This window comes from the organism of the source record quoted next, unplaced genomic scaffold (assembly GCF_019419815.1).
Source record: "Pyrus x bretschneideri cultivar Hongxiangsu unplaced genomic scaffold, Pyrus_bretschneideri_v1 Contig13, whole genome shotgun sequence".
Classification (NCBI taxonomy): Eukaryota; Viridiplantae; Streptophyta; class Magnoliopsida; order Rosales; family Rosaceae; genus Pyrus; species Pyrus x bretschneideri.
Window position 1 is genome coordinate 3,494,918 of NW_025999424.1, and position 26,947 is coordinate 3,521,864.

Below are 26,947 nucleotides of genomic sequence, written 5' to 3' on the forward strand. Positions count from 1 at the left end.
AATATTCCGACAGCAGTACCCTATAAAAGAGAATGAGAACGAGGGTAAAGTAATGCAGCTTTTTTTCTGTTGAAACAAATGCCACATTACCATCACTGGGGTCCAACGTCTAGCATGCGATCTCCTTGCCTTTTTATATAGTGTTGTAGATGCTGCTGCGCCCACAATCCGTTGATGCCAAATGTGATGTGCATAATACATTAATGTCAATCACGACTTCCCTGCACTGCATGAGAAAAAACCAAAATCGTTGACCAGAAAAAAAAATAAATTTACCAAAAAGTTCGTTGGACTGTTTATTTTAATGAAAAATCATATTTTTACACTAAAAAGTCAAATGTAATACTATTTACTTTACCCTTTATTTTGTTCTTATCTTTAAAACTTAAAATTTTCAAACCCTTTTCATTAATTTTCCTAAAAAAAAAAATTGCAATGCTCTTGCGTACGTAGGAATGAGGAGGGAGTTCTTCCAACTACCGTCACTGGGAGGAGATATCCGTCATTTGCTCCATTGAAGAGCAAGTTCACCCATTGCGCTGTATGGCGGGCTGATTAATTTGGTGGTGATGAGGACTGTCAGCTTATTTAATATTATTATTATTTGGCTATTTATTCTTGCATGAGGTACAGACTAAAATAGGCTCGGGTTGTATTATCCTTCAAGTAACCTAGCTTGGGGACCATTTTGGTTTGTTGGCCCCTTCGCCAAGTAGACACTGTAACAGTACCTCTATTCCTTCCAACTGTCGAGAAGACCGATGGAGTGACTGTGAGTACCTACTTATCTTCTTTTGTACGTACAAGACCTCTGGGATGAATCATCAAGATGCTAACCTTCCTGTAAGCTCCGTTTTACCTGGATACTTTTTTCTGTGATTACAGTCACTAAGTCGTACCAATTAATTGCAGGTGTTGTGGCCAGCTATCACCATATCGGGGCTGCAAACACTGATACCGTTCTCATCTTTAGAGTTTGTGGGTATTACAGGTATAAATTTTGGAATCTTGATGGACACTATTTTCAGGAATTCAAATATCTTATCCCACTCAAGAATCGGACTCCGGCCATTTCAGGACTTGAATTCCTAATTTTATGTGGTTCCCACAATTATTTTGATTCCTGATGGTTTGGTAAATGCTGGAATGGTTGGGGATATGTGCAATTCATGTTCCCACCATTCCATTCCCCCTTGGTAAACACTAGCAATAATGCCCGCGCTACACAACGGGTTTTGAAACCGTAATCACAATTTTACACTCAATTCAAAATAATTTAGTAACCAATCAAAGAAGCTGAATTCACATGCTAAAAATAAGTCTTAGGTTGCGTTCATATTATATTGAATTTACATTAAGAGGAATACAATATAAGAAAGAAGGTCCGCCTGAATTTCTAAAACTGTTCATATTCATAATTCTTTCAATTTGCACCTAAATTGTAATAAATTTAGACTGACAGCCTTTGTTCAACAAATTCTGACGATCTGCAAACACAGAGAGGGAACCGGCACATCCCAAGGTTCATTGATATTTAATCACGTCTGAGCCATTAGGGTGTAGAACATAGTGTGTACCCTCCAATATTTTGGTTGCAATTAGAAGCTGCTGCCCCACACTCTTTGAACACTTAATCTTACCAAAAGCTGCTAAAGATGAGTTGATTGAAAGTGTGGCTTCACAATATAATTTGTATTATTTTTCTTGGCATATATGTTGAGTCGGTCCAAATTGGGGATCCAGTAATTGGTTCGATTCGATTGTACAATACTGTCCCAACACTGATGACTCTACCATCTGAAAGATTGAAGAAAGGACTTCACTGTAACCAATAGTTAACCATTGAATCACTGAACTTCTTTGTATCTTATTACAAATTATTACATCTATTCAAATTTTAATATTCACTGAAAAAATTAAAGTTAAAGTCCTTACATAAGAATCTGAACCGAGGTTTAACTCATTGAATCACTATACAATGCATTAAATTCAAAGTTACAATTGAAACAAATACGAATCGAAAACTCTGTATTGGCAACACAAATAGCTCAAATTGATCATTTACGAACATTGACCATAAACTGACACTAATTTACAACAAGATAACCTAATGATTGATGAAAACAAAGAACATTGAATTGAATTGAATTACACAAAGAAATGGACGAATCGAAGTAGAGGATACCATCTGAATCTTCGTCGTCATCGGAGCGAGGGAAATCAAGCCAAGCCTCTGGATGCATAGAGATATTCCTGACGAACGCGAGAACTTCGCTGGGTCACATCGAGATCACTGCGGCTCATCCTGAAAGGAACAAGAAACTAATTGAAAGACAAAATAAAATCACAAAAAATGAAAGCACAAAACTTGATTTCTGAAAACAAAAAACTAGGTTGTGATAAATAAGATCGAGAGAGGTGTGGGTTCGAATTCCTCTCCCCGTAGTTTTAAGTAAATTTATTGTAATTTTTCTATCTTCTGTCAAAAGGAAAGGAAATTAGCATTAATCCCATAAAATATTAAGAGTTTTTTAAACATCATAGAAAACAAAGGTTAGAACTCAACCCACTTCTAGATTATTAAGAATAAGAAAGATTAAGCTTAATCTAGAGAGAGAAACACAAAGATCAAAACATCAAGCATTTATTTTTGAAAGACAAAGATTAAAACTTTAGGCAATTACTTCTGAAACAAAATAAATGAACAAAACCATCAGCATAAAGGAATGATTAGAGTTGATGGGTGCAATATGGAATATAAGTTTGTAGAGAGAGAAACAACCAAACTTCACACTGAATCATATTTTTTAGAGAGGGAGAGAGTTGGAAGTACATTTCAACAGCGGAGAGAACAAATTCAATCTTGGGCATAAAAAGAAAAAAATAGAAGCTTCACAGCACAATAACTAACCACAATCCTCTGTTTTTCTAAGTGCAAATAGAAAAACGAAATCAAAGTATTCAACCTAAAATCTTCACATTAGCTCAAGAACTATATTGTTTCAGAGCTTTCCAATTTCCCAGCACGGAATGACAATTGAAAATCACGGAAAGAATGAAAAACCAGAACAACAAAATCTGCAGCAAGATAATCGAAATATTTTAAGGAATTCTTCTTCTGAATCTTATATATTTTCCACCATAAATACGAATGGATCATGCATGTGGAAATCACACTTGCATGGCAATAGCAAGCATGATATAAATGGGCAAACAAAGAGATGACGCTGCCCGCAATGCAGATTGCCTTCGACTTGTTTTTGTAATGATTTTGATCAAGCCGGATGCTTATCTCGGCTAGAAAAATAAAATTTTCAAGTTGTAAAATTCGGAACTATCAATAAAAATCATGAACAAAAGCACTTTAATTCTTAGAAAACAACATTTAAGCGGCAGTACAAACACAATGTAGCACCAGTAATGATCTACTTAATGTATCTTGTCCCGTTTGTCGTTCAAGGATTAAGCACCCCAGCAATCATATTTAACCTATATATATATCTTCAAAGAGAACTTCTCAACCAATACAAAGAACTCAGTAGGTGGTTATGAATGAAATAACTCAGAATTTTTTGTACATTTTTATTATTTTCCAAGTTTTTCACAGAGCCAAATTAAACCAACATGCTTAAAAAAATAATTGATACTTGTAAGGTCGGAGACTGCTTTCAACGCCTATTGCTTCTTTTTTTTTTTTTTTTTTTTTTCCTGATGTAAATCCAATTTCAGCACCACCTTCTGCAGAATGAAAATAATTTTCAATTAACAAACTGTTTTGAGAGAGAAAAAGGAAATTCATTAATTCAAATGCCAATACCGGTTTCTGGGATTTTAGGGTTCTCTGTTACCCTTGCAACTAAAAGCCTAAAATCCCAGAAAAATGAACAAGAAGCTTAAGCAGAAAAAATCATATTTTCAACAACCAAAACGTAGTACCGATTTAATCACATACAAAAGAAAAATTTAAACACAGAGTCACAAATTAACGAAACCCTCATCGAATGACAACAAAGGCAGACCTACCCCTAATTCTAATTCTAAATGCAAACTCTATATGTACAGTCGGGAACCCTTGCAGGCAAACTCTATATGCACAAGGCAAATTCTAAATGCAAACTTGATATACAATGTTTTTGAAGTTACCTCTCGAATTCTTCCAGACCCAAAACTATGTGATAAGATCCAATCCTAGGACCTTAACTCAAACCTGCAAGTATGTAACAATGGCGGATGGAGTATAGAGAGAAGGGCTAGAGAGAAGGATATTTTTTTGTAATATATTTCTTTCCACAAAATGACCCCCTTTCTTTACACCCATAATTGGCTACATATATTCTTTCTCAAACTCTCACTTCTAGCTGGCATAACAAACCAACTAAACAAAGCTTATATAAAACTCATTAAAAACTTACTAATTAATAAACTGTGATTAAGATATCACGAGCCTAACATTTACCCTCTCATTCGAATAAGACCTTGTCCTCAAGGTAGTACTTCAAAGGTTAAAGCTTGGGAACCTAGCTGCAAAATCTTCAAAATCCTTCCATGTAGCTTCATCAACCCCCTTGTCCTTCCATGTAGCTTCTTCAAAATCTTCAAAATTCTTCTGGTAAATTCTCCTCTGCAACACTACTTTTGGTTCCTGAGCTTGTAACCCTTCATCAGTCACCAATGGTAGTAGTGGTATGGGACTCACATTGGGACCAATATGTTTCTTCAAGCAATTGACATGAAAAACTGGATGAATCTTTGAAGTTTCTGGTAGTTTAATCTTGTAAGCTACATTGCCAATTTTCTCCAATACTTCAAAAGAGCCATATAACTTAGGGTATAGTTTATGGTAAGCATGTGTAGCCAGTGATTGCAGTTGGTAAGGAACTAATTTCAGATAAACTAGATCCCCCACTTCAAAAGTCCTCTCACTCCGATGTTTATCAGCTTGCCCCTTCATCTGGTTCTGAGCAATAATTAGATTGGTCTTGAGCATGGCTAATATCTTGTCTCTGGCCAACAACCCCTGTTCCACACTATCCAATTTAGCCGATCCAAGTTCATAGGTAGCAATATGGGGAGGAGGCATACCATACACAATCTCAAATGGAGTGAACTTGGTAGAAGAGTGAAATGAAGTGTTGTAACTCCATTCTGCCCATGCTAACCACTGTAACCATTTCTTGGGTTGGAAACTACACCTGAGGTAAGTCTCCAAACATCGATTGACCACTTCTGTTTGGCCATCACTTTGAGGGTGATAGCCTGAACTCATGCAAAGTTTGGACCCATGGAGTTTGAAAAACTCTTTCCAGAAATCACTGAGAAATAATGTGTCTTAGTCACTCACTATAGTTAAGGGCATACCATGTAATTTGAAGACATGATCTACAAACTCCTGAGCAACTATTGCAGCAGTGTAAGGGTGGCCCAATGCTATGAAGTGTGCATACTTGGAGAGTATGTCAACCACCACCAATATCACAAATTTCCCTTTGCAATTTGGTAAACCACAAATAAAATCCAGACTGATATATCTCTAGACTTGTTGTGGTAATGGGAAAGGTTGTAATAAACCAGGAGGTGAGATAGTTTCATATTTGTTTTGCTGACAAGTTCTACATTCAGCCACCCACTCGTTGATGTTTCTTTTATCCCCACCCAATAAAATCCCTTCTTCAACCTCTGGTAAGTTTTTAAAACTCCCTCATGGCCAGCAATAAGAGTAGAATGGTGTTCCTCAAACACTTTCCTTTGCCAAGTAGATTTAGCACCAATGACAATTCGATGTTTGTGCTTGAGGAAACCGTTGTCAAGATGGTACTTTGATAGCTTGGTATTATATAACATAGTAGTGGTATTATCCTCTACTTCCTTCTTTTTCTGTAACACCCAACTGTCTTGCTCCATATCCTTTCTTAATTCATCTAACCAACCAAAGTAAGGATAAGTAATAGAGCAAATGTCTCCTTTGTTGTCCACAGAAGTCTCAGGTAGCAAAGTAGAACCTAAAACTCGGGAATGTGCATCAGCTACAATGTTGTCCTTGGCCTGTCTATATTGCACTTCATAATCAAAACCAAGCAATTTTGATACCCACTTTTGTTGAAATGCGGTGTTCGTTCTTTGACTTAGAAAATACTTCAAACTACTGTGATTTGTCTTGATAATAAAGTGGCGACCTTGCAAGTAGTTTTGCCACTTCTTCACTGCATACACAATTGCAATTAACTCTCTTTCATAGGTGGACAAAGACTGATTTCTAGGACTCAAGGCTTGGTTGGACAAAGCTATAGGTTTTCCTTGTTGTTGAAGAACTGGCCCAATGCCATTACCTGAGGCATCACATTCAATCACAAATGGTACTGAGAAATTGGGCAAAGCTAACAGTTGAGGAGAAACCATGGCTTGTTTCAAAGCTTGGAAAGCCTGTTCAGTGCACGGAGACCAATTAAAACCTTCCTTGCTAGTAAGTTTGTACAATGGTTGGCAAATCTTACCATAACCAGGTACAAATTTTCTGTAATAGCCTGTCAAACCTAAGAAACCTTGTAGTTTCTTCATAGTTTTAGGAGTAGGACAATCCATAATAGCTTGGATCTTAGTAGGGTCAGCTGATACCCCCTCACTAGACACCATGTGCCCAAATACTCGACTTGGTGTTACCCAAAGGAACATTTCTGTTTTTTGACAAAAAGTTGATGTTGTTGAAGAATTGCAAATGCTTGTTTCAGATGAGATAAGTGTGTTTCCCAAGAAGTACTATAAACCAAGATATCATCAAAGAAACACAAGTATGAACTGTCTCAAATATGGCTTAAAGATATCATTCATGAGGCTTTGGAAAGAGGTTGGCGCATTAGTTAAGCCAAATGGCATTACCAGAAATTCATAATGTCCGTCATGAGTCTGGAATGCAGTTTTTTCAATATCAGCCTCATGCATTCGAATTTGGTGGTAGTTGGACCTAAGGTCTAATTTAGAGAAGTATTTAGCCCCACAGAGTTCATCTAATAAGTCATCAATCAAAGGGAGAGGATACTTATCCTTGACTGTGATCTTATTCAATTCCCTGTAATCCATGCATAGTCTCCAAGTCCCTTCTTTCTCCTTAACCAATAAGACAGGAGAAGAGAAAGGGTTGTGGCTAGGGCGAATGAACCCGTAACTGAGAAGTTCATTCACTACCTTCTCAATTTCATCTTTCTACACATGACCATAATGATATGGTTGAATGCTAAGTGGTCGGGCACCAGCAATAAGTGGGATCTTGTGATCATGTTCTCTTGTAGGAGGTAGGTAAGTAGGAATGAGAAATGCAGCCTCAAATTCATCTAAAATAGCTTGTAACTCTTCTTGTTGGCTAGTAGTTAGGGTGGTGTTGCCTGGAGGATAAACCTTGTCCACAGAATACAAGAGAACCCTTAGGTTTGAACCAGATAATTCTTTCTCCAAGTTTTAAACTACCATGTCATCAACAAGAGGGTAAGGTGGTGCACTGTGGTACAGTTTGTAAGAGTCAGTTCCTACGTGGAATTCCATGGTAAGAAGCTGGAAATCCCATAAGACAGGGCCCACAGAAGAGAGCCATTAAACCCCCTAGAACCACATCACAACCCCATAGTGGAAGGGCAAAAAGGTCTATATCACAGTGATAGCCACCCAATTCGAGAGACAGGTTCTTGCAACAACCCTAGCTTTTTACTTTGCCTCCGTCTGCAATCTTGACATCAAAGGGTTTTGTAGCTTGAAAATGCCACCCAAGCTTCCTCACTAACATGCAATCAACAAAATTGTGGGTACTACCCGAGTCGAGCAAGATACAAACTGGTTGGTTGTGGATTGTCCCATTCACCTTCATAGTCTGTAAAGTTTGTTTAGTAGAGGTCCCATAGAGTGCACATGAACTAAGTTCCATGGCTTGCAGCGTACCCTGTGTTGGAAGTATGCCCACAAAGCCACTCATTTGATGTAATAGCTTTTTGGAATACTTATTGTGTTAAACTTTTATATGTTTAATAGAAGGGCAAAGCTTATTGTTAATCACTATTTATAGTATCTTGTGTTTAAGCAATAAGGGAATCCAAGGAATGTATTTGATCTAAGAGACAAGTGATTTAAGTTAGTTAAATTGACGAGACCTTTCTCTTATGTTCATTCCTAAAACGTTCCTAGCCATAGGATTGCCAATTGGGCATTGACAATCCGCTAAGGTTAATATGTGTTATGTCGACTCAAGCGTGAGTATGAACTAGTCTCAAGTCATTTGGTGTTGGACACTAAGGCAAACACATAGGTGCTCGAAAGAGTAATCGAGTACATTGAACAACGATCAAACAAGAGTTCGAACATACATGTCATGTGAGAACTCAATAGTTGCAATATGCAAAGTAGTCCTTTGACCTGAGGCATCATTGATGTCTAATGGTTAGGTCCTTGATCTTTGATTATGTCAACGGCATTCCATTGGAGTGTCCACGGCATTGTTGGGGTCAAGCTATCTAGTCATGTAGGCATATGAATGTACAACAAGGGATCTCTAACCTTCCATGATGGAAGGAGAATACTCTAAGATATGATTCGAGAGTCTTTGGCCAAAGCATATGAATATGACTAAGGAAGATGTTCCAAATCTTATTCAATTGAATCATATAGAGAAGTATCACATTGGATAGTAGACATGAAACAAACTATCACTTAAACAATGTGATTAAGAGTATTGTATTAGAGAATGACCGTATTGCATTGTAGTTGTAACTGGATAGGTTCTCCAACCACTTCTACTTAGCTTGGGTAACCATGACATGCTGCTAGGCGTCACCCATGGTTTGTGGAAGCCCTAAAGATTAGCAAACACTAATTTAAGGGAGAATTGAAATGTGGTTTCAATTCACAATCGATCGTTAAGAGTAACATCGCCCACTACCTCGCTAATTGGAACCTAATGGATCGTACACCGAGTAAAGATATAAGTGAAGAAATTATATGAAATGGATAAGCAATTAAATGGTTTAATTGAAGAATGGTCAAGATTAATTAAATAGTTAATTAATTATACGAAACGTTCGTATTGGGCGTTTAAGTTAGTTTTGGGCTTCGGGACACAAAAACGTTTTGGCCCACAAGGCCCATTATGTTTAAGTTGTATGACAACTAAAACAAAATGGGCAATTAAGCCCAAATACATTATATGGCCGGCCATAACCTTCAAGGGTAGTGAACTTGGCTTAATTGCAAGTTTGCCACTCCATTGTGAGGTGGTATAAATACATCTTTATAGCCATTTCACCCTAAGGGGTTTCTAATTGAATTTGGGTGAAACCTATTCTCTCATTACCTTAGGTGAGGAACATCTAGCAATCTTTCTTACCTAAGTCATCCATTTCATCTTCACACAACATCTTTGGTGTGGAGACTTAGAGACACCAAACTTTTGGTGTTTTGGAGAACAAATCCTCAAATCCTCAAAGAAGAAAAGGAGCACTAAAAGGGAGGAAATCACAAGGAAGATTCAAGGAGCAAGGAGGTGACTTGAAGGCCCTCCACTTGGGTGAATCCCTTGTGCAATCAAGGATGAGCTTCAAGGGTAAAGAATCTCTAAATTCTTATTCTCTTTAATTTTGTTAAAGAGTCTTATGGTTCACCATATACTAGGCTTTGAAAGTCATGGGTTTTATGAATTGTTTTTGAATGCATGCCTACTTTAAAGAGTTATTAGTTTGCATATGTATTCAAATGTTCTTACATGTTCTTAGCTAGGACAAAATTTTTCCTTCACCCTGGTCATCAGTGGTAACCATCTCACCAAAATCTTCCTCACCACAAACATCTAACATAAGAAGTTGTTTTTTAAGGCACTTATGTATTACTTTCTTCCACTTTTCTATTAAGTAATAAAAAAACTAACTTGTGTATTACTTTCTTCCACAAATACAAACGTATTTCCATATCTCTCTTTCAGTCGTGCCCCATTTTTCATAGATGAACCTAAATCATGATTTTATGTTGGAGATTATTCAATTAGTAAGAGTGAGATGTTGATTTCAATTAAGTTTGAATATTGATAGTTAAGCTTTGTATAAATATATTGTTCAAATTTTTTTTTTTTTAAATAAGGAGGGCCTTTTTATTAAATTGCACAGGGCCCCCAAAATGTCAAAGACGGCCCTGGCAGCATGGTTCACCCTATCATCATTGACATGGTCTCAACTTAAGCACCTATTACTAGGTGTGAGGTTTTATCATAAAAAACTTCGATGATGTTAGAAGTGAAATCTTCCGTATTTCTAATGTGAGACTCTGACACATAATTTAAATAATAGTGATGGCCTCACTTGTAGAGAAATAGAGGTAAATCATACTATTATATGGAAAACTTACTTACGAGTGCGTTAATATTGTATGTCTAATTACATGGATTGAAGAAAGCAAAAGCTAAAAATTTGGAACTTTCTACTTATTTTTGTGAAAGAAAAAAAAATTATACTTACTTTTTGTAATTAAACATTTTTCTAATGGAGTGGATGCGAGTATTTTTGTAATCAAAATAGTCTCAGATTCAATGTAACCGAAAAGTTCATGGCCGCAAAGGCTACTTTGCACCAAATATTACAAGGGTGATCTTGGGAAAATAATTGTTTATGACCAAAAGTAGTAGTAGTAGTTTCAAGTATATAAGAGCAGCTAAGAAGTAAGAAGCTAGATAGGATGTACATACACATGAAGAGATGAAGATGAAGATGAAGGCAGAAAGCTCAAATACCCATGAATGAAGCAAGTTTTTTTATCCAAAAATCAGAGCTTCGAAGGAGTCTACGGTTAGAAAGCAAGTTCTTGGTGATGGCGAAAAGAAAACCCAGAAGGCAGTGATAAGAATTTGCGAAATCAATCGACAGAGAGAGAATTTGAAGAAGGAATACTTTCAGTTAGAGAAGAAGATGGCAGCACAAGCAGATCGCGAGAGAAAGAGAAAGAATGATGAAATTATATTTTAGCGTTTTTGAGAACTTGACTAAATAATATAGAGGTTTTTGAGCGGAGAAGTTATACGGCGTGAGCCGTATAGAATGCGTGAGCCCTGATAAATTAACCGGTGGCTATTTAATACGTAGTAGCACCAAACACTTGATTCGTATTAAATAATCATATCCGATGTCTAATACGGCATGCTAAACGAGACCTCAGTTAAGAAGCGTTTATATATAGCAAGACAAATAAAAAAGGTGTTTATATAGGAGACAAGTAGTGTTGATACGATTTATGAGGTTAGTACTTTAGTTGCCGGTTAGAGTTTTAGTCGCTTGTTCGTTTGTTTTGTTTGTATTAGTTGCGACGTGAACATGCGTTTAAAATTGGTATAATCACCATGTCATAAAATTGGCATAACACCATGTCATAAAATTGGCGACCGGCTCACTCCCAACTCAACTCACTCTGAAGTGTGAATGCGTTTCTGGTTGGACTCTGAAGCTGCAATTAGGGATCATGAAGCTGCAATTTGGGATTGGTTTATATATGATGGATATACCCAAGGGGGGATCATCATCCTAGCTAGGGGTGAAATTTTTTGCTAAATTACCATATCAAGGTTGTGCCAAAAAATTTGTACCATTGGTAATGATACAGTATTTGTATCGTACCATACATTTTTGGTACGGTAATGGTATTCAAAACCGTTACCAGTGGTATACCGTACCGTACCGTATCACTATTATTAATATCATATCATATTTATTCATTTATATATAATTATGTACTATTATCATTATATATGCACTTTATTTTTTTTCCTAGTCATTTATCCAATCATCTCACCCTCTAACCTCTACTTTCCCAATAAAAAAACCTAAGCATTCTTGCGTTGCGACTCTTCATCTTTTCACTCATCTAACCACCGACTTCATCTCTATTGCTCCAATTCCGGAGACTCTCTCTCTCCAGAGTCCATCTCATCTTCTCCTTCATCAAATGGGGATGTCTTTCTCCCTGGCTTCGTCTATCAAGTTAATTTTTGTACAATTTTAAAGAACGTAGAGATGGAATTTAGGAATCTTTATACTATTTTTTTGGGGATATTGGGTTCTTTCAGCAATTCTTCCATCTATTTACTTCTTGTTTCTTAAATGAATCTCTATAAAATTCTCATAATTAAATAAAAAAGTTTTAGAAACCCAAGGGGAGTGGCCAAAACACGTTTGGGCCTTGAATTGGGTTGGAAAAAAAAAATCAAATTTTGGCCCAAAACAAAGTGGTAATTACCCTTACCATACTATGTTAACCAAGCTATTTAGCATGCCGACATTTAGTATACCGAAAGTTTGATACAGTAATGGTAATAAATTTTGTCATACCAAAAGTTTGGTATAGTAATTGGTACATGAATTTTGACTGGGTGATCGTACCAATACCACCCCTAATCCTAGCTACATAGTCTGCTCCTTTGTTGACCAAAAAGCTTTGAGAACAGAGGTCCCTTTATTTGTGAACAAGTTAGTAAGCCTGATTAATAATCTAATAATCTCGTTTTCTTGATTTTGCAAACAGTGGACTGTGGAGTGGGGGATAATCTTTTGTTTGCGGTTTGATTTATTAGACTTTCTAATACTAAAATCGAATTTTGAAAAAAATTAAATAAATATATTACCATCGAATCAATATACCCTTCTAAATGAGAGTAACGAGAACAACTTTCATAACACAAGTATACAATCATTTTATGAAAGTCTCCATTCTAAAAAAATATTCTAATTGACCCCTACGTATGAATTTATGAGAAGAAATACTATATGTTGTAAAAAGTTCGATAATCTACTCTTAGTTAACGTTTTTGTCTAAACTACAATTGTATCAGTCATTTTGATATTAAAGAACAGTAATATGATATTCCAAACTACTCCAATTAACGAGAAGAAATTGAACACAGTGTGGCAATTAAAACAAATTTTGTATTGTTGTCCATGCGTACTATATAAATGATACCAAAAAAAGTATAGAATCGAACACACAACATCGATCGGATAAGTATTTGATGTTTTCACCTTTGCTCTTTGGTTATAGGTATTGGCTTTGATTTGACAGTTCTATTTGGCCCAACTGGTCTCCAGGAAAGGGTCCAAGAGAATGAAATTTCTCTCGATGCCATTTCGAAGAAAGCTACAACATTCCGACAAAATAAATCTCTAGTTGGAAGTACCCTTTAAACAATAAGACGCGATAAACCAGCTGAAGTTGTTTTTGTTTTCTCATTATGTTTTGATGTACCTTACAACATCAGTTAATTATATTGTGAGATTATGGCACGATCTGCATCTGATTTGTCTCAACTGAATGCATCTTTGCTTCTAATCTGATCTTGGAAATGAAGGTTTAACTAGGGTAGTACCTGAAATTTCTTCCATGTGTCGATGAGAGCAGTGAGACTTTTTGTTGAACTACCACCATCTTCAACCGCCCTTCTAGCATTGTCTCTAATGTGCAGTGCTTGCAACTTCAATAAGTCATTTCCCATTATCTCACTAACCCTCTGTGCAATGTCCTCTGCTTTCACCAACATCTCCCCATCACCCCAACCCCAACTCTTATCCCACGTTCCGAGTCCAATTCTCTCCACCAAATCTGCATTGACTTTCTGATCCCCATGTTGCGGCCATGCTAATACGCGCACACCGTTCCAGAGAGCCTCAGACAAAGAGTTCCAGCCACAGTGACTTAAAAACCCACCAATGGCCGGATGGCTCAATATCTCCTCCTGGTTCAGCCAGTTCTTCACTGCCAATCCATTTATCTTCACCCTCTCCAATAATTCCTCTCCAAGCACCTCAGTCAGTTTCTCGTCATCTTCGATGTCAACTTTCTTATCCTTCACCGCCCACAGAAACCTGCAACCGCTCCTCACCAAGCCATCACCCAACTCTCTAATTTGCTCCCTGGACATGGCAGTCCTGCTCCCAAAGCTGACGTAGAGCACTGACCCAGTTGCTTGATCATCAAGCCATTGCAGTTGTTGGCTTGTCTCGAAGAAACACGGTGCTAGCGGTCCGATGGAAATTACTGACGGTAGTTTTCTCAATACTTTGCCTTCATTTAGTGCTGCCAACGTCTCACTCTCTATACTTTCATATGTGTTCACCAAAATTCCGCTTGATTCAGTCATTTTCTTACCATTCTCTATGAAAAAGGTCTTCAGCAGATTGTTACTTTCCTGCAGCAGTGGTGGAGGCATCCGTGATTTTGGTATTGGCCCCAAACCCGGAACTTGGAGATCATCTTTTATAGTGTGATTAGGGCCAAGCATGGTGTGGAAGGACACATAAAGTGTCAACATTTTGGCAGATGATGTGAAGAAGATGTAGTTTGGAAGTCCGAGAGAATCGGTTACAGGAAGAACCGTGGAGGCGAAGCTCATGTCTGTGATCATAGCGGAGAGAGGTGGAGAGAGTGAAGATAAAAGAGGAGAGAGCATGTGAGAAGAGCGGCGAATCAATTCAAAATGGTGGTAAAAAGGGTCTTCGGAATTGGCACAGGACTCGTCGAGCGGAAGGAGATGAAGCTGCTTTCGAGTAATTTGTGGGAAGGCCATGAGGAAATTCGACAAACTCTGTGACTCGGCAAGTGAGACGGTTGGATTTGGAGTGATGAAAGTGACACAAACATTATGTGATGCTAGTAACGCTGCAAGCCGAAGGAAGGGTGTGAGATGGCCCATTCCGGCACTTGGAAGGAGAGCTACATGAGGGACTCGTAGATCGCCGGAATCTGACATTTTAATGGACAATGATGTTTTGCTAAGGGAAAGTAGATTACCTTTAGAGCAGGGCATATTTCATATTTGTACTGATGAAGGCTCAGGCAGGTGCACTGAATGTACGCATGTAGTCAAATGACTCACGTCTATGACCAAAAGATGTTTGAATATGCATATGCTTAGTCAAATGGGCCACGTCTAGCAGGAAAAGGACAAGTAAATATCTATGTTTTCTTGGATGCCAAGAAAGTTTGAACTAGTAAATTAGAAAAGCGACCTACTTTGTTTGACACGCCCCAACTTCGATATCCCCAAATGTCAGGGTAGGCACGTGTTGGCCAACACTCAAGAATGACGAAGCCATTTTAAACATGCATACCCATAAAATATTTAATTAGAAAGATATAAACCGATGCAGAATCGTGTTCAAAGCAGACAACTACTAAGAATAATATGAAAGGATTACTAAGAAAAGATAAGAACAAGGAAATGATACCTATACTGAGGAGACTCGAGGGTAACTAAGCCAAAGTACCCTAACGTCGGGATCGTGTGCCTCGAATATAAATCCTGAAGGGGGCGTAATATAGAAAACGTAAGTGGACCAAAGTTTATAATAATACTAATAATGTGAAAACCGTTATCTTTATGAACATAGTAACCCCTTGTTTTAAAAACATATATATAATACTACATAGTAGGTTTTATGAAAAACCCTAGCATGCAATGTAAAACATTTGTGAATCATTGTAAATCATATCTGTGTTGTACTCAACTAGGGGTATCATAGTTGCCCGAAGGCAGTACTTGTAGATCACCCGAAGGTGAAGCTGAATAACCTGTTCATCACCCGTAGGTGAAGCTGTATAAAATAGCATACATCCACACCGGCACTAGCCGCAGCTAGTGAAGCTGGAGGTATATATAATATATCATATCTCACTCCTCCATCATCTGTGTCCTATGGCCATGGACATAATACCCGTGCTGTGTGGATGTGCCATATGATAACCTGCTAGGTAAGTACCACAAACATATCTCAAAACTCATATTAAATCCAGAGGTCATTAGTTCAAAATCTCATCTCATAAATCCAAAATATATCACTTTCATAAAACCATAAAATAAATAAAAAAATACTTGAAAGTCATATAAAATCATGTACCCAAATCCCATAATTCATAACCTTTAGCGGAAAATAATTTCAATAAATAATAAACATTCATAAACGTAAATTAAATAACTCTTAATTTCTCTTAAATCATAACTATAGAAATCCATGAAGGCATGGTATAAATCATATTCAAATCATGAAATATGCCATGCTAGGTAAATATTTATAAAAATATATAGGTTAAGAAGGGGTCCACTCACTGATTTTATTGCGTGAGAACCGCTCGAACTAGCGACGATGACGTCGCTTCCCGCCAACACGCCTAAACACAATTAAAGACCTTTTAGTAAAACTCTACTAAAATGTTAGAATTTGGGGAAACGGATGGCGGATTCGGATTCAGATTCAGCACATTGAGGAACCTCAGGTTTTTCCTCCACGCACCGCCGTGCATGGCGGTCGGCCACCCCGGCTCGCTGGAAAATCCAACAACTCCAAAAATTCCCAAATTTTACAAGAATGAAGATCTCGATGAAAGGAACAACTTTCATACCTGTGACTAAGGCCAATTTGACCAGAAAAAGCCCCGATTTCACTAAAACTCGTTGGAACCCTAGATTTGGGTGTGCTTTGATTCGACCTCCATACTCACTCTGACGCCTCAACAAATCCCTGGGCTTTATTCTTGGACTCAAGGGAAGCATGTTGGTGGTGGAAATTGAAAGGAATCGTTTCACAAATGGTGGTTCAAAGCCAAGAACCACCCGGACCTGTCGGTGGGTTTTCTCACACATCGGGGCTAAAACTCGTCGGTTTTGATGAGAATTAGGTGTTGGGGATGTTTTGATAAGATTTGGTGGTGATGGGAGGTTGAAGAAGGCTGGAAAATTAGACGAAAAATCATCGAAAAATTCCAAGGAAGTCGGGTCATCGCGTGGGTCAAAGGGAACCCAGCCGGTTTCCTTCTTTCTCTTCTCCCTCCTTTCCCTCCTTGTTCTTTCTTCTCATTGGTCCTCTCTCTCGTCTCTTCTCTTCCGATTGGCCTTCACTTCTCCCTCATTTCTCTCCTTTATCTTCCATCTCCACCATTCATCTTTTCTTTCCTTTAATCTGGGCCACACATGTGGCTTTCCAGATTTTGCTCCAAAAATCTGGAGCTTTCTAGAAAATAATCAATTTACTAAAATGTCCTCAACTTTAAACGTTAATATCTCCTTCGTTATAACTTCAAATCACGCTCTGTTTGTGCCCACGTGTCCATAGCGACGAGTACTATAAGATTACGCCAAGAAAATGAACCTTACATGACACGACAAGGTGTTCAACATAAGTCAACATATTTGCCTTGAAGGACATTTTCGTAAATTCACTTTTTAAAATTATAAAAATCGTAATAATTGGGGACGGATCGTTACACTGTTTTTGCAACAATACTCAACTAAAAATTTTAGTTTTAGGAGGTAATCTTAATTTTCTAATTTTGCTAAGCCAATATCTATACATCTAGGCTCATATTTTACTTGAAGACGTGATGCAGTTTTAATAGAAAATTATGCCCCAGGAGGTGGTCTCCGCACAAATTGATATTTAGTGTAAAAAAGTGGTACATTAATTGTAGAAATAGATTTAGAAACATCTATGAGGACAACACGATTTAACTTGTAATCTCAAAAGATCGTACACGGTGATGTCAAAACAAAAAATATTTTGCTTGATACTCTTAGAAATCTAAAAATATTTTATTGGTGTTGCTCATATTGAAGCTAAGAACACAACAGACAGGACTGGTGAAATTGGTACACCCTTCGATAAAATGGTGCTAGAGATTCTAGATCTTTAAAGATAGAAGATGTGATAAGATGTGATGACTATAGCTTTGGTATGTTGCGACCTTACCCAATCCTTAACTTTGCTAATGTATTATTTGGAGTTTCTTGACAAAATTACCAGCCATAAATCCCCAAATGTTGGCCAGGTTGTTTAGGAAACATCATGCGTAGGTCCTGGCATGCAAGTGTATATAAACGTCCTGAAATGGGCAATGTGTTGATCATACATTCAAGAATAAGGTGATCAAATATGGGATATTGTGCATGAAAGATTGAATTGAGGCAATTGTTACTTAGGAACTAATTGGACAAAATTACCATGTTTATGCAACTATTTTCATAATTTACCTAAAACCACCCAAGCCAACCATTGAAAATGAACCATTCTTGATTCCAACTACGTACCATAAAACAGGTGGTTAGGATTCCAACGTTAGCATCAATTAGTGTAGTTATTGACCATATAAACATGAAAACTAACTTTGTATGGCTATGTTAGCTTTGAAATGATTACAGGAAAAGACGAGAACTTTTCCTTTGGTACTGTACAAGAAATGGGGATGGTGAGTCTTGAGATGCACTTTTAAGTTTGTATGGAAATTATTTCTGCTCTTATTACTCATTTGGGCTTCACAATTATCATGAACAAAATCGTCACACCAACTATGTAACGAACCCATATTAATTTTCACACATTGTTTACATGACACCATTTTACAACAAAAAACTATGATTTCCGTTATTTAAAAAGGTGATGACACATCGGCAATCTGTTCCATAGCCCGACTACAACATATTATACCGAATTTGAGATTGAAAAGTTACATGAAACTTCAACTTAAGCACATAAATTTCGAGGATATATTAGTTCTTTTGCATCAAATATTCCAAAACTTCATTGAGCACCTTCTCAGATTTCCCACGAATGGCAGTAGCCTTCCTTAGCATCTTCCCCCACCTTCCTAGCAAACCCCTCAGTTTCTTATCCTCCATCAACTCAACAATCTTCCTCCCTATCTCTTCCCCACCCACCACCACCCCTCCAACCCCCCCAACCCCAACTCCTCTCCCATATTCCCAACCCCGCCTTCTCCACCACCTCCGCATTCACGCTCTGATCCCCATGCTGCGGCCACGCCAGTACCGGTACCCCTTTTTGCGCCGCCTCCATAACCGAATTCCACCCGCAGTGATTCACAAACCCGCCAACAGCTGCGTGCTCGAGAATGTCCTGCTGGCTCACCCACCCCTTCATTACTACTCCCCTGCCTTTTGTCCTGTCCAGAAAGGGCTCCCCAAGCAGGACTTTCAGATCTTCCTTGTCGTCTTTGTCGACCTTACTTGTTTTGAGCACCCACAAAAACCTATATCCGCTCCTTTCCAACCCATTTGAGAGCTCTCTAATCTGCTCAAAAAAAAATTATTCTAATTTTCATTTTTTATCTTCATAAAATTTTATTTAAAAATTTGAATTTAATATTAACAATTCAGTATTAATAAAATTAAATACGTATTTATTTGGACATGGCTGTTCTGCTTCCGAAACTCACGTAAACTACTGACTCTGCCGGCTGGCTGTCTAGCCATGACAGATAGTTTCCATCTTCATCCTGCTCTTTCTTGGCCTCGAAGGTATCTAACGGTCCGATCGGAAGAATCGGTGGGAGATTTTCTAAAACTCTCCCACTGTTTATAGCTGCTAGAGTTTCCGGTTCGAAATCTTCGAAAGTGTTCATTAGGATCCCTTTGGATTTGGAAAAAGCTCGAGAATTTGTGACGAGTAGTGATGTGAAAAGATGATTAGGGTTTTTATATGAAGGAGGAATGCTTCCTATAGGCAACGGAGCCATTCCGGGGACGTTGACTTCTTTCAGATTGGTTGCAAAACAGGAAGGGTTCGATAGAAGGGTTGGGAGGTAGGCCATGAGGCAAGAAAATCTACATGAGCCGGTAAAGATGATGTAGTTGGGGACGCCGAGGTCGGCGGCTACTGGGGTAATAGTAGAAGCAACTACAAAGTCGGAAAATATAGCTGAGACGGGCGGGGATGAGGCGGCAAGCAAACGGTAGAGAAGGTGGACGGAGCGGATGGTGGCTTCGAATTGGAGGAAGAAAGGATCGTCGGTGGTGGGATCGGGGGAGGAAATGGCTTGGAACTCAATGTGGTTGACTTTTGGATGTTGGGAAAGGAAGAAAGAAATGTGGGCGGACTCAGCGGCCGAGACAGAAGGACGGGCAGTGATTAAGCTGACGACGCAGTTTCGAGAGGAGAGCATGGCGGCGATGCGGAGGAAAGGGGTCAAATGCCCCATTCCGGCACTAGGCAATAGGGCTATGTGAGGAGGAGGAGGAGGAGGAGGAGGAGGAACTGTGGGGTTTGACATGGTTGTGCAAAAGAAGCAAAGGATGCCAGAAAAGTAGCGATTAACAATGAATCCTTAAATATAGGGAATTGTTATTGACACTTTAAAAATCTCATTCTACACTCCAAATTTTCTATATTTGGAAAGAAAAATACATTTATGAGGAATGTAGAATGAGATTTTTGAAGTGCTAATAACACTTTTCTATATCAGAAAAAGAAACACGTCATATCTGATCACTTGATAGCGTTGTTATTATTTTATAGCCATCATTTGGAAAATGAATAGGTTGTGAGTCATATGATTCACCAAACCTTGAAACTATAAAGACTTTAGATGATGGAATGCTTCAATATTTGACCCAATGCTTGCTTATTGATCTAGCTAATTCACTTAATGCACATTTGCAATCTATAGCTCTTCATTTGATACTATATAAACTTATAACGTACATCTACTAGCTCATACGACGTCAATATATAAAAAAATTATCTCAAAAGAAATTTTTACATGTAATGAGATGCTGTTTTCGTAAGGTCATCACATAAAGAGACTTATAAATTAATTTCATTGACTCTTAGTGTACTTTACTCGGAGTTGTTTGTCAGTCTATGATTAGTCAATGTTAAGCGGTATTTATTATTACGAATAGGTTAGATTAGATTAGTGTATATTATTGACTAAATCAATCACTTGCCCTATCAAATGAAAAATAAAACCACATGGACCCGACCCAGGTGAATGTAATCGGGTTCTATAAATAAGCCCAGTGGGCCTCGGAGGTGGCTGAAACCAAGGCCCAAATTGGTGGAGAAAACGACGGCGTATCCATGAAGTTCTATCATCGAAATGCCATCCGAAACAAGAAAACAAAACCCCTTCAGCTCCTCTGGTTCTGCTGAGCCCCTCACCCTCTGTCATCCGCCACCTTGGCGCCAAAATCACTGCAAAAATAAATAAAAAAGCGCCTGCAAAACCCTAGTCCGTACATCTCTCTCCTTAATCACCTCCACCCTCCGACCCAATCGACCCACCGTCTCTGTCCTCCACTCCCCCTCCCTCCGTTTCTCTCTGCTTCCTCCCAACCAAGGTACTCTCTCTCACACTCTCCTATGTTTCTCTCTCTCCAAATGTTTGGCTGCTTTTCGACATTTACAAACACAGGATTTTCAGTTGGAGTTGTTTATGTCTTTGTCTTTTGGGTTGATCTTAATTTACTTTGATGGTTGCAGATTCCTGGTCCTCCTCCTCCTAAAGGATCAACTATAGAACAACAGAAAGATATTGGCCTTCTTGCTGTGAAGCTACCTTCAGCAGATGCTATCGTTGTACGTACAACGCTTGGGTTTCTGACTGAAATCCGCCGCGGGCTTCCGGGGAGGAATGAAGCCGGCTCATTTTGGGGTGAGATAGGAACCAGGTCTCTGTTGGGCATTTTGCGTATCATGACAGTCAGAGTCTTTATTGGGTAGATTCTCCTTTGGGACGTGGCTTTTTTTGAAGTTTCCCCCATTTTCCCACCGCGGGCTTCGTTTTAAGATGTGGTTGGCCGGACATGGTTACAGCGACAGCAGTCTTGTTTCGCTGGGAAACAGAAAACCCGACATGGAAATAATAACCAGAGTTATGGGGCCTGAGATTGGTTATTTGACCACACCTATAATTTTAGTGCAGTGTGCTCTGATTGTTCTGAGCCAACACGACAACCTTCCAAAGGGAGGAGTTTGCCCAGCTAGGATTGTCTTTGGCCCAACTGGTCTCCAAGAAAGGCTCAAAGAGAACGAGATTTCTTTCGATGTCATTTTAAAGAAAGCTATTTCTGGTTAACTAGTACAGCATTCCGAAAAAATAAATCTCTAGTTGGAAGTACCCTTTAAAGAATAAGACACGATAAATCAGAAGCTGTTTTTTATTTCTCTTTATGTTTTGACGTACCTTACAACAGCAGTTACAATATTGTGAGATTATGGCTCAATCTGCATCTGATTTGTCTCAACTGAATGCATCTTTGCTTCTAATTTGATCTCGGAAATGAAGGTCTAACTATGGTAGTACCTGAAACATCTTCCATGTGTCGATGAGAGAAGCAAGACTCTTTGTAGAACTACTGCTATCAACAACCGCCCTTCTAGCCTTGTCTGTTGTGCAATGCTTGCAACTTCAACAAATCGTTTCCCATTGTCTCACTAACCCTCTGTGCAATGTCCTCCGCTTTCACCACCATCCCTCCTCACCCTAACCCCAAGTTTTATCCCATGTTCCAAGTCCAATTGTCTCCACCAAATCTGCATTGGTTTTCTGATCCACATGTTGCGGCCATGTTAATACATGCACACCGTTCCAGAGAGCCTCAGACAAAGAGCTTCAGCCACATTGACTTAAAAACCCACCAATGGCCGGATGGTTCAATATCTCCTCCTGGTTCAGCCAGTTCTTCACTGCTAATCCATTTTTCTTCACCCTCCCTCTCTAGTAATCCCTCTCCAAGCACCTCAGTCAGTTTCTCGTCATCTTCCACATCAACTTTTTTATCCTTCACAGCCCAAAGTAACATGCAACCGCTCCTTACCAAGCCATCACCCAACTATCTAATTTGCTCCCTTGACATGGCAGTCCTGCTCCCAAAGTTGACATAGAGCACTGACCTAGTTGCTTGATCATCAAGCCATTGCAATTGTCGGCTTGTCTCGAAGATACATGGCGTTAGCGGTCTGATGAAAATTACTGGCGGTAGTTTTCTCAATACTTTGCCTTCATTTAGTGCTGCCAAAGTCCCACTCTCTATACTTTCATATGTGTTCAACAAAATTCCGCTTGATTCTGTCATTTTCTTACCATTCTCTATGAAAAAGGTCTTCGGCAGATTGTTACTTTCCTGCAGAACCCGGAACTTGGAGATCATCTTTTATCGTGTTATTAGGGCCAAGCAAGGTGTGGAAGGACACACAAAAGTGTCAACATTTTGGCAGATGATGTGAAGAAAATGTAGTCTGGCAGTCCGACAGAATCGGTTACAGGAATAACCGTGGAGGCGAAGCTCATGTCTGTGATCATAGCAGAGAGGTGGAGAGAATGAAGATAGAAGAGGAGAGAGCAGGTGAGAAGAACGCCGAATCAATTCAAAATGGTAGTAAAAAGGGTTTTCGGAATTGATAGAGGGCTCGTCGAGCGGAAGGAGGAGATGAAGTTCTTTCGAGTAATTTGTGGGAAGGCCATGAAGAAGTGAGACAAGCTCTGTGACTCTGCAAGTGAGACGATTGGATTTGATGTGATGAAAGTGACACAAACATTATGTGATGCGAGTAACACTGCGAGTCTAGTATTTAAATGTTTTTGCAACAATACTGAAGCTAAAAATTTTAGTTTTAGGCGGTAATCTTAATTTCCAAACTTTTGCTAAGCGAACATCTATACTTCTAGGCTCAGATTTTACTTGAAGACGTGATGCAGTTTTAATAGAAAATTATACCAGAAGGAGGTGGTCTCCGCACAAAGTGATTTTCAATGTCAAAAAGTGGTAAATTAATTCTAGAAATATACTTGAAAAACATCTATAAGGACAAAACGATTCAACTTTCAATGTCAAAATTATACACATCTCAAAACAGAAAATATTTTGCTTGATAGTCTTATAAATCTTAAAGTAGTTGATTGGTGTTGGTCGTGTTGAAGTTGAGAATCCAACGAACAAGACTATTGAAACTGGTACACGGTTTGATACAATGATTCTAGAGATTCTAGATCTTTTTAAAGTAGAAGATGTGATAAGATGTGATGTCTATAACTTTGGCATGTGCTTATGAGAAATTTATTGTTGCAACATGCCTTACCCAGAGCTTAACTTTGCTAATGTATTATTAGTTGTTCGACAAAATTTACGAACATAAATCCCTTGATGTTGGCCAAGTTATTTAGCAAACACCATGTGTAGGTCCTGTGATGTAAGTGCATATAAACGTCCTGAAATAGGTAATGTGTTGGTAATGCATTAAAAAATAAGGTGATCAAATTTGGGATCAAATGCATATTGTGCATGAAAGACGTGAGTTGAGGCAATTGTTTCTTAGTAACTAATTGGAGCTCCTCAAAAGCAAGTTGAGCGGCTTATTAAAACACATATATAGTTGTGAGCCCTTTTCTCCAGTCGATATATCCTCACAACATACATTACCCGCGGAGAATTGGTCGTTCCCAACTGCACACCACCTGCACCAAATGCGATACTGCCAACATGTTCAAAATTACCATGTTTATGCAACTATTTTCGGAACTTCCCTAAAACCACCCAGGCCAACGATTGAAAATGAACCACCTCTTGATTCCAACTACCGTACAATCCCTTCACAGTGGTTAGGATTCCAACATTAGCATCAATTAGTATAGCTATTGACCATATAAACATGAAAACGTTAAGTTTGTCTAGCTATGTCAGCTTTGAAATGATCACCGGAAAAGACCAGAACTTTTCCGTTCGTATTATACAAGAAATGGGGATGGTGAGTCTTGAGATGCACTTTTAAGTTTGTATGGCAATTCTTTATGCTCTTAATTACTCATTTGGGCTTCACAATTATCATGAACAAATTCGTCACACCAACCATGTGACAAAAGCATAATTAATTTTCACTAATTGTTTACATGATACCAATTTACAAAGAAAATTATGATTTTGATTATTTAAAAGGGCGATGACACATCGACAATATGTTCCATATCCCGACTACAACATATTATATCGAATTTGAGATTGAAAAGTTACATGAAACTTCAACTTAAGCACATAAATTTCAAGGATACATTAGTTCTTCTGCGTCAAATATTCCAAAACTTCATTGAACACCTTCTGAGATTTCCCACCAGTGGCAGTAGCCTTCTTAGCATCTTCTCCTACCTTCCTAGCCAAACCCCTCAGCTTCTTATCCTCCATCAACTCAACGATCTTCCTCCCTATCTCTTCCCCACCCACCACCACCCCTCCAACCCCCCAACCCCAACTCCTCTCCCATATTCCCAACCCTGCCTTCTCCACCACCTCCGCGTTAACGCTCTGATCCCCATGCTGCGGCCAGGCCAGCACGGGTATCCCTTTTTGCGCCGCCTCCATAACCGAATTCCACCCGCAGTGATTCACAAACCCGCCAATAGCCGCGTGCTCGAGAATGTCCTGCTGGCTCACCCACCCCTTCACTACTACTCCTCTGCTTTTTATCCTGTCCAAAAACGGCTCCCCAAGCAGGCTTTTCAGATCTTCCTTGTCCTCTTTGTCGACCTTACTTGTTTTGAGCACCCACAAAAACCTATATCCACTCCTCTCCAACCCATCTGAGAGCTCTTTAATCTGCTCATTCGACATGGCTGTTCTGCTTCCGAAACTCACGTAAACTACTGACTCTGCCGGCTGGCTGTCTAGCCATGACAGATAGTCTCCGTCTTCGTCCTGCTCTTTCTTGGCCTCGAAGGTATCTAACGGTCCGATCGGAAGAATCGGTGGGAGATTTTCTAAAACCATCCCACTGTTTATAGCTGCTAGAGTTTCCGGTTCAAAATCTTCGAAAGTGTTCATTAGGATCCGTTTGGATTTGGACAAAGCTCGAGAATTTGTGGCGATTATTGATGTGAAAAGATGATAAGGGTTTTTAAATGGAGGAGGAATGCTTCCTATAGGCAATGGAGTGATTCCGGGGACGTTGACTTCTTTGAGATCGCTTGCAAAACAGGAAGGGTTTGATAGAAGGGTTGGGAGGTAGGCCATGAGGCAGGAAAATCTACATGAGGTGGTAAAGATGATGTAGTTGGGGACGCCGAGGTCGGCGGCGACTGAGGCAATACTAGAAGCCACTGCAAAGTCGGAAAATATAGCTGAGACAGGCGGGGATGAAGCGGCAAGCGAAGGGTAGAGAAGGTGGATGGAGCGGGTGGTGGCTTCGAATTGGAGGAAGAATGGATCGTCGGTGGTGGGATTCGGGGAGGAAATGACTTGGAACTCAATGTGGTTAACTTTTGGATGTTGGGATAGGAAGAAAGAAATGTGGGCGGACTCCGCGGCGGAGACAGAAGGGCAAGCGGTGATCAGGCTGATGGTGCAGTTCCGAGAGGAGAGCATGGCGGCAACGCGGAGGAAGGGGGTCAAGTGCCCCATTCCGGCACTAGGCAATAGGGCTATGTGAGGAGGAGGAGGAGGAGGAGCTGCGGTGTTTGACATGGTGGTGGGAAATAAGTAAAGATGCCAGAAGAGTAGATTGACAATGAATACTTACATGTATCAGTAGCGTTCTTATTTAATAATAGTCACCATTTGGAAAATGAGTAGATTGGTAATCACATGTTTGACCAAACCTTCACCACAAAATCCAAGGATTTGGATTTACGGAATAGGATTCTCTTTTTTTTTTTTTTTTTTTTTTCTTTCCTATTTGAACGATCATGATTAAATCACGTCAACATCTTGTATTGACTTCTTTATAAAGAGAAAGAAAGATAAAGCAGAAAGTGTGAGAAGATGAGAATGAAGGAGATAAAAATAGGACGGGAGAAAATCCTAATCCGGTTTTGTCAATTATAATGACTTTAGGTGATGGAATGCTTCAATTTCTTCAACAATGCTTTATTTTAAACTAATGTAATGGATAGAAAGAGAGATCGAACTTGGGTATAAAGATGCATATTTACTGTCTTACTTAACCGATTTAATGTACATTTGCAACCTATAGCTCTTTCTTTGATACTATATAAACATATAACACACATCTACTACCTCACTCGGTGTCAACATGTAGAAAATTATTCAGAATAAATTTTTACATATAACGAGGTGTCTCTTTCGTAATGTGACACATCTCATAAGCATATACTTACAAATTAATGATTATGTACATCAATGCTTTATTTTATACTAGTCTAATGTATA

At 38.9% G+C, this 26,947-nt stretch overlaps 3 protein-coding genes and 2 pseudogenes across 3 annotated transcripts; 1 reads left to right on the forward strand and 4 right to left on the reverse strand.

Moving 5' to 3' along the window:
• Positions 1 to 13,206: 13,206 nt before the first annotated feature.
• On the reverse strand, positions 13,207 to 14,802 carry LOC103951017 (UDP-glycosyltransferase 708G1-like). The gene has a single exon (XM_009362298.3). It carries the CDS (start codon positions 14,750 to 14,752, stop codon positions 13,361 to 13,363), a length of 1,392 nt encoding a protein of 463 aa, XP_009360573.1. The 5' UTR covers positions 14,753 to 14,802; the 3' UTR covers positions 13,207 to 13,360.
• Positions 14,803 to 18,311: 3,509 nt separating this feature from the next.
• Positions 18,312 to 20,100, reverse strand: LOC103951083 (annotated as a pseudogene).
• A 662-nt stretch (positions 20,101 to 20,762) lies between these two features.
• Positions 20,763 to 21,867, forward strand: LOC103951082 (probable mitochondrial saccharopine dehydrogenase-like oxidoreductase At5g39410). Its single transcript, XM_009362363.1, has 3 exons — positions 20,763 to 20,777; positions 21,273 to 21,460; positions 21,513 to 21,867. The coding sequence occupies exons 1-3, from the start codon at positions 20,763 to 20,765 to the stop codon at positions 21,865 to 21,867; spliced, it is 558 nt and encodes a 185-aa protein (XP_009360638.1).
• Positions 21,868 to 22,072: 205 nt separating this feature from the next.
• LOC125475025 lies at positions 22,073 to 24,288 on the reverse strand (annotated as a pseudogene).
• Positions 24,289 to 24,616: 328 nt separating this feature from the next.
• On the reverse strand, positions 24,617 to 26,625 carry LOC103951080 (UDP-glycosyltransferase 708C1). Its single transcript, XM_048578997.1, has one exon. It carries the CDS (start codon positions 26,240 to 26,242, stop codon positions 24,839 to 24,841), a length of 1,404 nt encoding a protein of 467 aa, XP_048434954.1. The 5' UTR covers positions 26,243 to 26,625; the 3' UTR covers positions 24,617 to 24,838.
• Positions 26,626 to 26,947: the final 322 nt, after the last annotated feature.

What these genes read in the sequence shown, in the direction of transcription:
- LOC103951080 (XM_048578997.1), bottom strand. Translation starts at nt 26,242, where the DNA reads ATGTCAAACACCGCAGCTCCTCCTCCTCCTCCTCCTCACATAGCCCTA.
- LOC103951082 (XM_009362363.1), top strand. An exon ending in TGGGGTGAGATAGGAACCAG is followed by an intron (nt 21,461 to 21,512) that starts GTCTCTGTTGGG and finishes TTTATTGGGTAG; the next exon opens with ATTCTCCTTTGGGACGTGGC.
- LOC103951017 (XM_009362298.3), bottom strand. Translation starts at nt 14,752, where the DNA reads ATGTCAGATTCCGGCGATCTACGAGTCCCTCATGTAGCTCTCCTTCCA.